This window comes from Melospiza melodia, chromosome 8 (assembly GCF_035770615.1).
Source record: "Melospiza melodia melodia isolate bMelMel2 chromosome 8, bMelMel2.pri, whole genome shotgun sequence".
In the NCBI taxonomy this organism is placed as follows: domain Eukaryota; kingdom Metazoa; phylum Chordata; class Aves; order Passeriformes; family Passerellidae; genus Melospiza; species Melospiza melodia.
Window position 1 is genome coordinate 20,343,783 of NC_086201.1, and position 12,841 is coordinate 20,356,623.

The window sequence follows — 12,841 nt, forward strand, 5'->3', positions numbered from 1 at the left end:
TGTCTAAATAAGCAGTGAAACCTATACAGTTACAAATCAATCCTGGCATGTACACATACCTTCAGCTTCTCACTGTCGAGCTGCATCAGCTGCTGTCCATCTACGTTCATAGCTGTGAACTCTGTGATATACTGCTCCATGTTCATTCCCATTAACCAGTGGCACACTTGCTGGGTGGTCCATTCAGAAATAGGTCTACTGTGCCACTGATTTTGCTTTCCTGTTGTTGTAAATTCATCATCCAATGCCTAACCAATTGAGAAAAGTCACCATAAGCAATATTTTACTTGACTGTATGTTGAATTCCAGTTGTCAGGTGAGTTTTGTTAACGAAGTGCATTTTTACACATGCTCTACTCCAAAAGTAAAGTTCTTGAGATCAGTTTGCCTAATTTACTATAAACGAGACACTTCAACATACAACACAAAGTCAGAAACAGAACATAAATGGTAAACTGGACCTATCCAAACAAGGAACACACTTCCTCAGTTAGCTGGTTAAGGTAGCTCTATCTGAATGTTAGATGCTACCTTACATTGCATAAAGAATTTTGAAGCACTTCAACTCTATTATTGTTGTTAAGTGATGGAAATCCAGAATAAAAACAATTCTAGTAGCCAGTAAATCTGGTGAGTGTTCTAGGTACAGTTTTATTACATTTTGTACATTTGTCAAGAGAAGACTGCTTGTTCTTTGAACTAATGCTATTAGGTTGATATTGTATAAGGACTGCCCAAATAAAAGATGACCATTTCAGAAACATAGCAGCTTGTAGACTTCCACTGAAAATACAGTTTGCCAGCTCACAGAGCTTTTGAGGCACCTTGCTTCAATTTCATTTTGCTTCCAAGGGGAAAAGGTACTGCTGTTTGTCCTGAAGCACTGTTACTTCATCACAAAAGAAAAGCTACACAACAGAGCTCAGTGTCTGCAGAGAAGTAATTCCAGTGTGGTACTTGAATCACTAACATCAGTTAACTGAAGTTTTATTAACTATCCAGAATCATCTCTCATCAGCTCATGACCGAGTACAGGCTGCATTAGACTTGCAGACTTCTCATCCGAGATATTCGCAAACTGCAGAAAACATGCTCCCCTTTTCCAGCAGGCCTTACACGCATTTGTAAACAGAAAACACGGACAAAAGGGGTTTCCTAGTTACAGATTTGAGAGATGACCATGTTAAATGGCAGGTGAACAACTACAGCTGCCAGCCAAAGGGATCTCACAAAATCCAGCTTATTTGATGGAATATTTTGGAGAGTTGACCGATGTAACAAAATTATTGTGGTGATTACAAGTCAAAGACAGTGACACGTAGGCCTGTGACATGATCTGATCATACAACGCAGTGGATCTGAGCACGGAGGATGGAAGACACATACGAGGGGAAACACAGAATTTTCAAATTTCCAATGTAAGGGACTACACATAATTCAAAATGGTTTTGCTTTCCCTGGTCTGTGAAACAAGGGACAGTGGCTGCATTAACAGGCAATCCATAAAAATAGGAATGAGTTTGTAGAGCTGAACAGTTTGTGCTGAGGTCTGAAAATCCACACTACAACCATTTCAAAGGATTTTCACTTCCAAATAGCCCAAGTCTGATCACAAAGACTCAATGGCCACTAGCAGCTGGAACGTAGCAGGACCACTGTAGGAGCACATTTGATTTGATTTCTGAGATAAATCAAAGTAAGGCAAGTGGGAACAATCAGAATATTTATTTAAAAAATGAACTCCTTATCCAAATCAAAATACTTATGTAGATATAATGAACACATCTGCCTTACTGATGTGCGAAGGGAGAATCGTAATTTGCATAAAATAACAGCAAAGGGCTCTAGAAGAGGATTAGATTGAAGTGCTCTATACAGCATCTGTATCAAGACAACTGAGTCTTCTATCCAAGCTATCAAGCTTGAGATGCTTCACACAAAGAAGATTAGTTGGATAAATTAGCAGGGGAATTTAAAAATGCACATTTGTTTTAAATAATTTTACCTAACAGTACTTCCCCAATCTGATATTGCAATAAAAAAATACATATTGGCAACTTTGTCTCATACTAACAAGTGTTCATGAATAGTACATAAAAAAGGGGAAACACTTTGCATTTTAGGCTGGACCTGTATTTCATGTGTGGTCTTTCAGCCACCTCATGTTCTGTATCCAGTTCTGGGCCTCTCTGTTCAGAAAGGAGATTGAGGTGCTGGAACAGGCCCAGAGAAGGGCACTGAAGAAATACTAAAATATATTGCGGTCACATACATAGTTTTTAATATATCTACGTAATTTTATCATTTGAGGTGGGGGTGTGTATGTATCTATATATCTCCTTTACATGAAAAAATGTGTCAAGTCTTTTATTCCAGTTAGAACTCACTCTAGATTTGTTGAATCTGTGCAAGCCATGCGAGAACTTCCCTTCTGTAATTTCAGAGTGAAAGTACTGAAGATGTATTCTTGTCAAAAAAAAAAAGAGACTCAGATTATTTCATTTTGTCAGAGAATTGCTGTCCCCTGACAGAATCTTGAGGACTCTCTAAACCAATTTGCCCAAACAGCACAGATTAGAGCATCTAACAGGCTGCACTATGGAGGATTCTACAGGCTTAGCTATGAATTGCAGCTTCAGCATCATCAACTGCTAACAAACTCCTTTTACTTCATATTGGTAAAGACGGAACCCTAAAACCAGAAGTTGTAGCAACATCTGAATCTGTGTTAAAACACAGACATCATCTCCTCACAGATATTTAATACTATAAAATTTGAATTTTTCACTACTACACTAGGGAAAGAACCTGTGACTATTTTTCAGAGTAAAGGAAAGGGGAAACTGTAGAAGGATAAGATGAAAAACACCAATTTTTGAGTAAGGATTATTGGTCATTAAATAATACCTCTGCATCTTTTTTTTTTTTCTCAAATGTCCATTCAGAGGCAGAAGGAACATGCCAAGTTGTTTTTGTACAGCAAAGTTAAGAGTCCCCAAAACAGCTACTACACACACAAGAAAGAGATCAGCTGCAAATTCAGAAAGCAGAACTAAAACTACTTCTAAGGTATGGAAGCGTGAGAAAGCTATGTGCTCCTGCATAAAAATGCATGTGACTCAGAAAACAAATAAAGGCTCTGGAGATAAAAATATCAAGCCCAAGAAAACACCACTGCCACCACCCCATTTAGCATATTAGGAACATTAGAAGGATTACCCACTGGCTTGCTAACCATCTGCGAGTGAAGTGCCTCTGCTGTAACTAGCTGGCTACTGACAACTGAACTCTCAGTAGGCAGTCACCTGCCCAAACTGCCTGTGAGCACCTGCACAGCAGAGGCAGACCCCTCAGAGCTGCCCCTAGGTAGGTGTCCGAGAGGTGTTTCCAAGTCCAGGATTTATAAGGCAGTGTTCAACAGCCCACTCCTCTGAGAGCTGGAGTTACACTGGCTAGCACGACTCATCCTGCATACTCATGAACCCATCTGGACAACAACCATCAGGCAGAAATTAGTAAGAGCTTAAGTTAAGGATCCTGTTCAGTATCTTTATTGGTGATCTGAATGAAGGGATTGAGTGTACCCTCGGTAAATTCATGGACAACACCAAGTTAGGTGATAATATTGATGCTGGAGGGTAGGAAAATCCTGTGGAGGGACCTGGACAGGCTGGATGGATGGGCCAGACCGAGAGCATGAGGTTCAACATGACCAACTGCTGGATCCTACAAACTGGCCACAACAGCCCCATGCAGTGCTACAGGCTGGGGGCAGAGTGGCTGGAAAGTGGCCCAGTGGGAAAGGGCTTGGGGTGCTGGTAGACAACAGCTGAACATGAGCCAGTGTGTGCCCAGGTGGCCAAGAAAGCCAGGGGCAATCCTGGCCTGTGTCAGGAATAGTGTGACCAGCAGGACCAGGACAGTGATTGTCACGTACTTGGCACTGGTGAGGTCACACCTTGAGTGCTGCATCCAGTTCTGGGCGTCTCAGTTCAGAAAGGACATTGAGGTGCTGGAACAGGTCCAGAGAAGGGCAGCAAAGCTGGTGAAGGCTGTGCAGCACAAATCCCATGAGGAGCAGCTGAGGGAGCTGGGGTGTTTACCGCGGAGGACACTCAAAGGGACCTCTCTACAACTCACTGGAAGGAGGGTGTAGCCAGGTGAGGGGGCAGCCTCTTCTCCCAGGCACCCAGAGACAAGAGGACATAGTCTTCAGCTAGCCAGGTAAGATTCAGGTTGAACATCAGGAAGACTTACTTCATAGCAAGGGTGACCAAACATTGGAATGGGCTGCCCAGGGAGGTGGCGGAGTCACTGTCCCTGGAGATGTTTAAGGAAAGACTGAACATGGCACTCAGTGCTATGGTCTAGTTGACAAGGTGGTGTTCAAGTCCAGTCATAGGCTGCACTTGATGATCTCTGAGGTCTTTTCCAACCCCTTCGATTCTGTGATTTGAAATGCCCTAAAATGTTGTAAGATGGATTACTTTTCCCAGATCTAGACTACAAACTTTAAAAACCCCAAAGAACAGAACTATGTATTTTGTTCACACCTACTGCTTTCCAAATGAGGAAACAGTTCAGAGTTTGTTCCTTGTTCTCCTCAGAGTAGGCCCTTGATACTCAATGTAATTACCGAAAAGATACAAACAGCTTTCACTGGTCATGCAAAACCAGGACAGTAAGCAACATATGAATTAGACAGGACCCTGGAACTCATCTATAATAAAAAGAGGCTTAAATCATCACTTCACACATGGACAACTAAACTGCTTTCATTTTAGTTTTAGAATCCAAAATTTACTGAAAGTTTGTAATACTGATCAAAGAACAATATTCAAGAAGACATCTATAATAAAGCCTTATAATTTATACTCCTTAAAAGTTTTAGAAACACATATTCCATTCACAAAGCATTCCATTCAAAAAACCACAGGGAGTACTTACAAAGATAGATTATTAACTGGAGTTCCTCTGGTTTTCATCAGATCTAACACTATTATCTCAAAAAAAAACTCTGCAAAAACTTAATCCACTACTACAACCTGTAAACTATTTATATGATTTTTGACACCTCAGATTTTTATGTCAGTGAATCTATAACATTGTTTGTAAGACTGTGGTGACTTTCTACATATTACTGGGATAAGGTAAGATTTTCACCAATGACTGACTTAAGACAGCTAATAAAAATCCCATTATATTCATGAACCACCAGTCTGGCAAGCCCTCTAATTCATTTTACATAAGATAACGATGTTCTGTTTTTAATGACTTTTCCTAAACTAAAGGATTCAATTTATTAAGATGTCCATCAGTCAAACACCAAAAGAACAGTATCTCAGAATGCTACTGAAGTGTGGACTTTGGGTTTCAGCTGTAGCCAAAAGAATTAGTTCTCCAGGGGAATGAACACACTTTCGGGTGTCTAATTTCTACCTATATATCAGAACCATCATGTTTTCTGACTTTTTTCTTTTTTTTTATTGATATGAAATTTTATCTTAAAACAAACCTGCACAAGATGTGAAGGCGAAGTCAACAATGTTGCAGTTTTCATTCACCCAAGAAGTTACTTTAAATCAGTGGAACAGAACAGTTATGATCAGTTAGCTCATTCCCATTTTTAAGATATAACTAGGCTCAGAGCACACAGGGTGATCTGTCATCCACTACTGCATGTCCTTAGCTCACTTAACAGCTTCTTTAGGGTGCTCTACAACATTCAAATATGGAACAGCCATCTAGTTTCACATTACACACATCTGTTTCTATGAAACATGCCGCAGTGTGAACAACAACATCAACAACACACATATACACACTTTGAAACTCACCTCATTTGAAGAGAAGGTTAAAGTGTGTGAACGACCTGACAGATTTGGTTCTGTCACTAACCCTGAAAGTTCACAACTTGGCTTGCTATGGTATGTATCATCTATGACAATTCTACTCTGCAAACAAGTGGAAATAATGTTTTATTAACTCACTTGTTGGAAAAGCAGGTCATTAGGTGACATTCTAATTTTTGGTTAAAAAAATAGTATGACTCAGTTACCTTTAGAATACATATGAAATGTAATAACTGTATCAAGCATCTGACTTGTTTTTTGTTAAATTTCTGAATTCAGAAACACAGTAACAAACTTAAAGCAACATCCCCAATAAGAGCAACTTATGCAGAGAATCAGTCATAACCTGAAATGGTGTTAGAATACACAAGGAAGTGCATCAGTTACTTTTTCAGCAGGCATCCACACTGTGGGAGAAGCAATTTAAAATGCATTTATTGGACTTATTCATGATGAACTTTCATTAAACTGAAACCTCCACGAACACCATGAATGTGTTTCAGAAAGTAGCGTTCTGTTGATTCCCTCCATTTCCAACTCAGATTGTGATGTTGAGAATATTTTGTGTTAGTGAGTGAAAAATAATGCTGCCAAAAAAATGCCTCCTACTTTTGCCTTTCTAAAGATTTATGTCTCAGCACTACTCTTTGCTGCCTACAAACAGTAAGTAATTATTTACTAGTATTTTCCTCTAATGTTCTCTAAGTCTCTAATCAACCAATTACACTTTGTAAGGATGCCATACCACATCCCTACATGCATAAATAACCTGAGATCCCAAATAAGGCTGATCTTAAGGATATTTTTCTTCAGTTAGTTATGCTTGTATAAGAGAACTACATTTTTGCAGTTACCTTCATTTATCACTTCTGTATTTGTGTTCTGATTTCAATTTCACCTGAACTCTCAGTTTTCTGGATTATTCTATTTTTATTTTCTAAGTGCACTCCCTTATACTCTAAATTATTGATACACATTTTCAGCCTGGAAAACACCACACCAAATCTCAAGAAAAAAGTCATCACCACCACAACACAACAAACATAAAACCCCCACAACCTGAGTTTTCCTGCTACCTCTGTGTAGTACTTTTCTTGACCGAGAAATGGTATTTTATTTACCATGTAGATTATTTTAATAATTACATAAAATTTTAGGTATTCTTCAATCTTTTAGATGTAAAAATTATTACCAGAAATAACTGAATACTTTTCCCATCAACTTATTCTCAAATTACCTTCAACCCAAACTGAAAATCTATTTAAGAGCTTTTGTTTTCGCTGCCCTCAGTTCACTCTTTCTTCTTTTACAAAAAAAAAATCAAGAACGATTCAGCCAAACTAAACTAAAAGATACAATAATAAAAAATATGGTCAAAAGTAAGGCATCTGAGCACCAGTTGCAATATTTTCTCCTCCCTTTGCTCCTAATCAGTTTATAGGAGTAATTGCCTTTTAAGCATTTAGAGCCAGTTGCAAAGGGTTTTGACTCTTGAATAGCACAGAATTTGGACAGAAGAGGTTTTATAGGTATGCTTCCTATCATTTAAGGTACTAGGATATAGTTTATACCACACTGCTCTTCCTTGCACTGAAAATGAAAGACTGCACACACAGAAGCTAAGTAGTATTCTGGAAAAACAATGAGTATAAACACTATGTATATATGTGTATTGTATCAGAGAATTACACCAAGAACTTATTTAAGAACTTAAATTAAGTTCTTAAATAAGAACTTAAGTTAAGAACTGTCTGCAAGCACACAGGATTTTAGCTCCTGTGGTTTTGTTTTCACAAGGATCAAGAAGCTGACTCACTACTTTATCAAACTCTTAAGTTTAAAACTAACTTCAGAACCATTTTAAGAAAGCAAAAGCATTTCAAGTATAGTAACTTTCAGAGGGAAATTTTGCAAAACCAGAAACCAGGTAATAAGGAATGTAATTATATTCCTTGCACCATCAATGCTAAAACACAACTACAAAAATTATACACAATGCAAAGGACTTGGTTCCACAGAGATTTTTTTGAATGACAAAGTTCTTATTTTAGGCTTTCTACTTTTACCTCCTGTTTAAGAAATGCTGTCACTAGATCACATTGGAAACTACAAAAATAAAAGGAGTAAATGCTATTGCTATATTTATGATATATTTCTTTACTTATAAATTTTGAGTTGATATCAACAAAAAGGAGTATTCTTCCCTTGAATTCTGGGAAGATGACTTTGTCTCTTGCTTTTATATTGTTTTATTAACAAGGCTCACTTCTAAGTGGTCAAGCACATTTCTTTGTTAGTTTTGATATCTTTTCACAGCAAAAAAAGCCAAAGCCCTGTAACTGTACATATGTAATTATCAACCCTAAATTCAGATCTACAACAATTAGTCATTCATTTGAAGCAGCAACCACTGTCACATCACCATGTTTACAGAAGACCCCAAACATTGCAAAGTGAAACTAGCCTGACTTTGGAGAGGAAAAGAATGATTTTATGATTAATGAATGTATGAGAATCTGTTCTTCAATGGGATCAGCTTTCTACCATTTTACAAAGCAAGAATATAGCTGGAGACTTGCATAATCTTCCAGCTGCTGGTTTGCAGCAAGAGAGCAGCAAACAACAATTACATACTGGAGCATGAGAGGGAAACAAAAACCCCTAATCCAGTAGGCAAGAAACCAGCTGGAAGGTTGATACAGTAATCATCTTGGGAAGTATAGTCCAGTAAAAAGAAAAGAAGAAAAAACGATTACTTCACAACAATGTGGAAAGGAAAAGAACACTTAGTCTGGTAACATCTGTAACTTTTTGACTGCCAAAAGTAGGTGTATATGGTAGGTACATGAAAACATTAGGAGCTGCTTAAGCACATTATGGATGCTTATAGTAGAAATGCAGCAGTGGGACTTTCACTATGCTTACAAAACTTATTCAAATCAGATAGAAAGGAGCAATGAAGAGGGGACCAACGTGTTCCTCTGAATCAATGACAAACTCACTGATTCCTTATCTATACAGGAAACAACTCTGCACAGCTTTGCTACAGCCTATTAGGAGACCAACTACAGCCTATCAAGAGACCAGCCTATTAAGAGACCAGCCATGCATTACTATTTAATCAAAAATTGTATCCAAGAATATGCATATACCTTCCAAATTCCTGGGTTATTTACAGAAACATCTTTTGGCCACTGCAGGCTCCAAGAGTAGCAACCAATGCAAGAGCTGTAAATACACAAGACTGATGCACACTGGGCAGCAGTTTGTGAAGTACTGTTCCACTTCAGAGATTAAAAAATTCCTACTCTTATTAAGTTCCTGTGTTACTGTATGGTTCTAAAATCACTTTCTGTACTTTTTAAAACTATGTATGCAGACAATTTACCATTATCACAGGGACTGAAGATTTACACTAGTGAAACAAAGTATTTAACAAAAGTATTACAACAGCATTTTAGTGCAATCACCATCTGGAAACATGGAAAGCAAACTTGTTATCTGCAACCTCTGCAAAATATCAGTGACTTCATGGACTAAAACCTGGCAAGTTTCTCTTCCATATATACAACTCCTTTATTTCTAACAGCACAGAAGAAAACCAATACATGAAAGGGTATTTTAGCCATCCAAAGTGAAGAAAAAGTGTGAAACTCAAGAATAAACCACCTTACTCAAATAACTGTAATTTTCAATTTGACAAAATCTAAAGGAAACAAGAATACAGTCAGTAAAATTGCTGGGAACAGTGTTAAATTGAAAAAGGTTTCACCAAATATTCAGACAGCACGCACATTACATCTTTTAGTTTCTAAAGCTGTTCCTTTCAAATAGTTTAAACTTTATGGTTATAGATTGAACTGTGTCGCCTCATTTTCAAGATCTGGTTAAAAGGCTCTAAATTATTAGATTATTAGCTACTCTGAAGCCTGGAAGAAAGTGTCCTATAGATGTGTTTCTTGGCATCTAGTCCCACATTTGTTAATGAAAAGTAGGATACTATCTTCCTCCACCTGTCTGGTACTCCAATCCTACATTCCAGTACAGTAAGAACTGGCTGGCCAACTGTTTGGACAGCTGACCTCTATTTATGCACAATTCCTCCATGAACTCATCTGGAAAACAGATTAGACCTCTAAAACTATACTTTCCTGAAACTAGCATTACTTTTAGCATTACCAACCAGTGAAAGAACATGCCCTGTGATTCTTTCTTAGATGCTACTTCAGCCTGAATAGGCTCTACTGAGCTTCAGCTGAAGGAGGGAACACAACACTCTCACAATTCCTCCTTGTAAGAGCTGTAGTATCTCAAACTGCTCCAGCAACGTTTGTAAGAGGTGATGTGGTAAAGGACTAAGTCATTAGGCTTACACACACTAACCACTGATATTTTTACTTCATCAAAATGCAACACTTAAACATTCAAAGCACAAATTAGTCATCTTTACCTTGCTTCTGTTCTTGTCTTGACCATGCTCACAACCATCCTGCCCACTCTGAGTAACTTGCAGACTGCTACTTGAAACCTGAGGCTCTTTGTGGCTGTCTCCAAACCAAGAGAAAGGCATGCAAGTAGGAGCAGGGGAATCTGAATCTGATGCTGATAGATAGTTGCCAGAGTCATCCAAAAGTTCTCGGGAACCTCTGAGATAAGCAGATGAAATTCTGTTTAAATAAAAACAGCAAAAAACTGCATCCCACCCCTCAAATACTCAACCACCCCGCTAAAAACAGGAACAAACTCAAAACACACCACTTATTTTTACCAGTTTCACAGCACAACTGATACTTGAAATGAAAACTGATGCTTGCCTTAAAATATCCATGTGAAATAATGAGTTATATAATAACACAAATTTTTGCAGTATTTCACACAATTTAATAATTTCCAGTAACTGTTAACTTTAATTTACTCAACATTCATCTTCCTAAGCAAAATAGTTTTAAGGTTGTCTCCTCTACTCTCTTAGGCTCATCTCTGTATCATTAAATCTTCACAGAATTTTGCCACTGTTATACAAGAATGTACTTTAGGATCAAACATTAATGACAGTTTTAAAGAAATCCTTAGGTTACAAATTTAAGGAATGCAGCATGTATGTATAAACTAACAAAAGACCTACCTGCTATCCAGAGAACCTCTTAGATTTTCTTTTTCTTGCTTCTTACCCTTCCCCCCAGATTTCCGCAATCCACTGAAGTGAAAAAACACAAATTTCATAAAGCACTTACATTTACATTTCTTTAAATCAGCAAATTAGTTTTCACATTGACTTCAACAGTTACAAAAAGCCACATTTGTATTGTTACACAAAGCATAATTCTGTAGATTATGCATGCAATTTAAAAAGTTCTGGCACTCATATTCTATTTAAGATTCATGACAGTACCCTTTCAAAAGCCACAGATAACCAAAATAAATACAGCAATAGCTAAAGAAGCCTAGCATACAGTGGATACAACCAGGAGGAAAACCACAGTTTTATTGCTACATTAATGCTCCTAAGCAATGCACAGCAACTTGAGCACAGTCACTAAGCACATTATCAGTGTGTGAAATCAGCTAATCTTTATGTTATACACTATGATGCATTTATTGAAGTACTAGTCTAAGTCTTTAATGTTAGTTGGCTTCAACAAGCTTTATCCCATCTTCAAAGGTGTTATGAAGTAGCATTACTGGACACCTCAACATTGTTTATTTAGAGAACATAATATTCTCTAAAGTAACACAGAACAACACTTATTTCTGAAGGAACACATGTAAAATCTCACCCAAAATCTGGAAATCTCCTTTTGGACTTCCCAGGTGGAATTCCTTCATTTGTTTCTGCTGTCCTGTCTTCATTTTTCCTTTCTTCTGTTTTCATAGACAGGTGAAAAATAAAAATGTTGTTGTAAAAATACCTGCAATTTTCAGCTACTAATGATGAAGTTTGTAAGTCAGATACTATGACCTGGGAGACAGTGTTAAAACTCCCATTCCCACGCACAGATAATAATTGAAAATATTACAGCCATATCAGCCAGCCTAAGTTATTGTCTGTGCCATCTTCCCATCATGCTGTCTGTACCAGCCATTGAAAAATGGCAACATAACACTTGCTGACAACTACTTAAAAATATTCCTTTTGATAAAGAGTAATTCTATACAGTCTACAGAAAGGTAAAAATTACCACAGTATTTTACTCCAATGAATTACAAACAAAAGTTAGTTTATGACAGGTTTAGAAAGAAGTACCTCCTTCTTTTGCAAAATGTCAACTTCAAAACATACAGCCACATAACCAGTATAAGATATAGCATTTAGTATTTCTTTATTACTCTTACAGTATTACAGATGCTCCCTTGGTATTATTTTTGGTTCAGCACCTAGCCCAGGCCAGCTGCTGCACACATGGCTACATACGTAAGCTGCCTGCTCCAGAAGCTGTGCCTAACACACAATGGTCAGTCCCTGGAGAGCAGAGAGCTCCTGACAAGCTGAGTTCACTGGAAATGGCATACAAATGTGGCTATTCTGAAAAAACAGCTGGGACTTTGAAGCTCCTTCAAGGCTCTTATTTTCACAACTGGAATACAACCTCTTAGGACCCAATTTTTTGCCAAAGGAAGCATGTTCAATACCAACTTCTCAATTATTATGCAAAATTAAGTGACACAAACCCCATGATGTCTTCTCATTGGACTGTGACAGATTACTGCAAGTCCTAAATGTACTTACTTTTACATTCTCAGGCTACTAGATTAAAAAAAAAAAAAGAAATACATTTTGTGTTGCAAATCACGTGTTTCCTAACTTAGCTACCTGTGAAAGAGATGCAGTTCACATTTTGAGAAACAAAGTAAATTTTAAGCTCTACCTTCAAAACAACTCCTAACATGATATACATAGACTCCCTTCAAGGACCATAAAAACCAAAAATCCTGTTCAGTACACAAAACTGAGGTCAGCTACCCATCACTCCATCAGCAAACAACCATTA

General features: G+C 37.7%; 1 protein-coding gene across 3 annotated transcripts in view; it reads right to left on the reverse strand.

Moving 5' to 3' along the window:
* Nucleotides 1-12,841, reverse strand: part of LOC134421341 (neurabin-1-like) — a 41,238-nt gene that overhangs the window by 2,632 nt on the left and 25,765 nt on the right. For 2 of the 3 annotated variants that reach the window (XM_063162147.1, XM_063162145.1), the window contains exons 14-18: nucleotides 11,630-11,714; nucleotides 10,978-11,049; nucleotides 10,303-10,498; nucleotides 5,838-5,954; nucleotides 60-248 (exon numbers count right to left, since the gene is read on the reverse strand). In XM_063162147.1, coding sequence (XP_063018217.1) covers nucleotides 60-248; nucleotides 5,838-5,954; nucleotides 10,303-10,498; nucleotides 10,978-11,049; nucleotides 11,630-11,714 — 659 coding nt within the window. The remainder of the gene's footprint in view (nucleotides 1-59; nucleotides 249-5,837; nucleotides 5,955-10,302; nucleotides 10,499-10,977; nucleotides 11,050-11,629; nucleotides 11,715-12,841) is intronic. The other variant, XM_063162148.1, reaches the window with a different exon arrangement.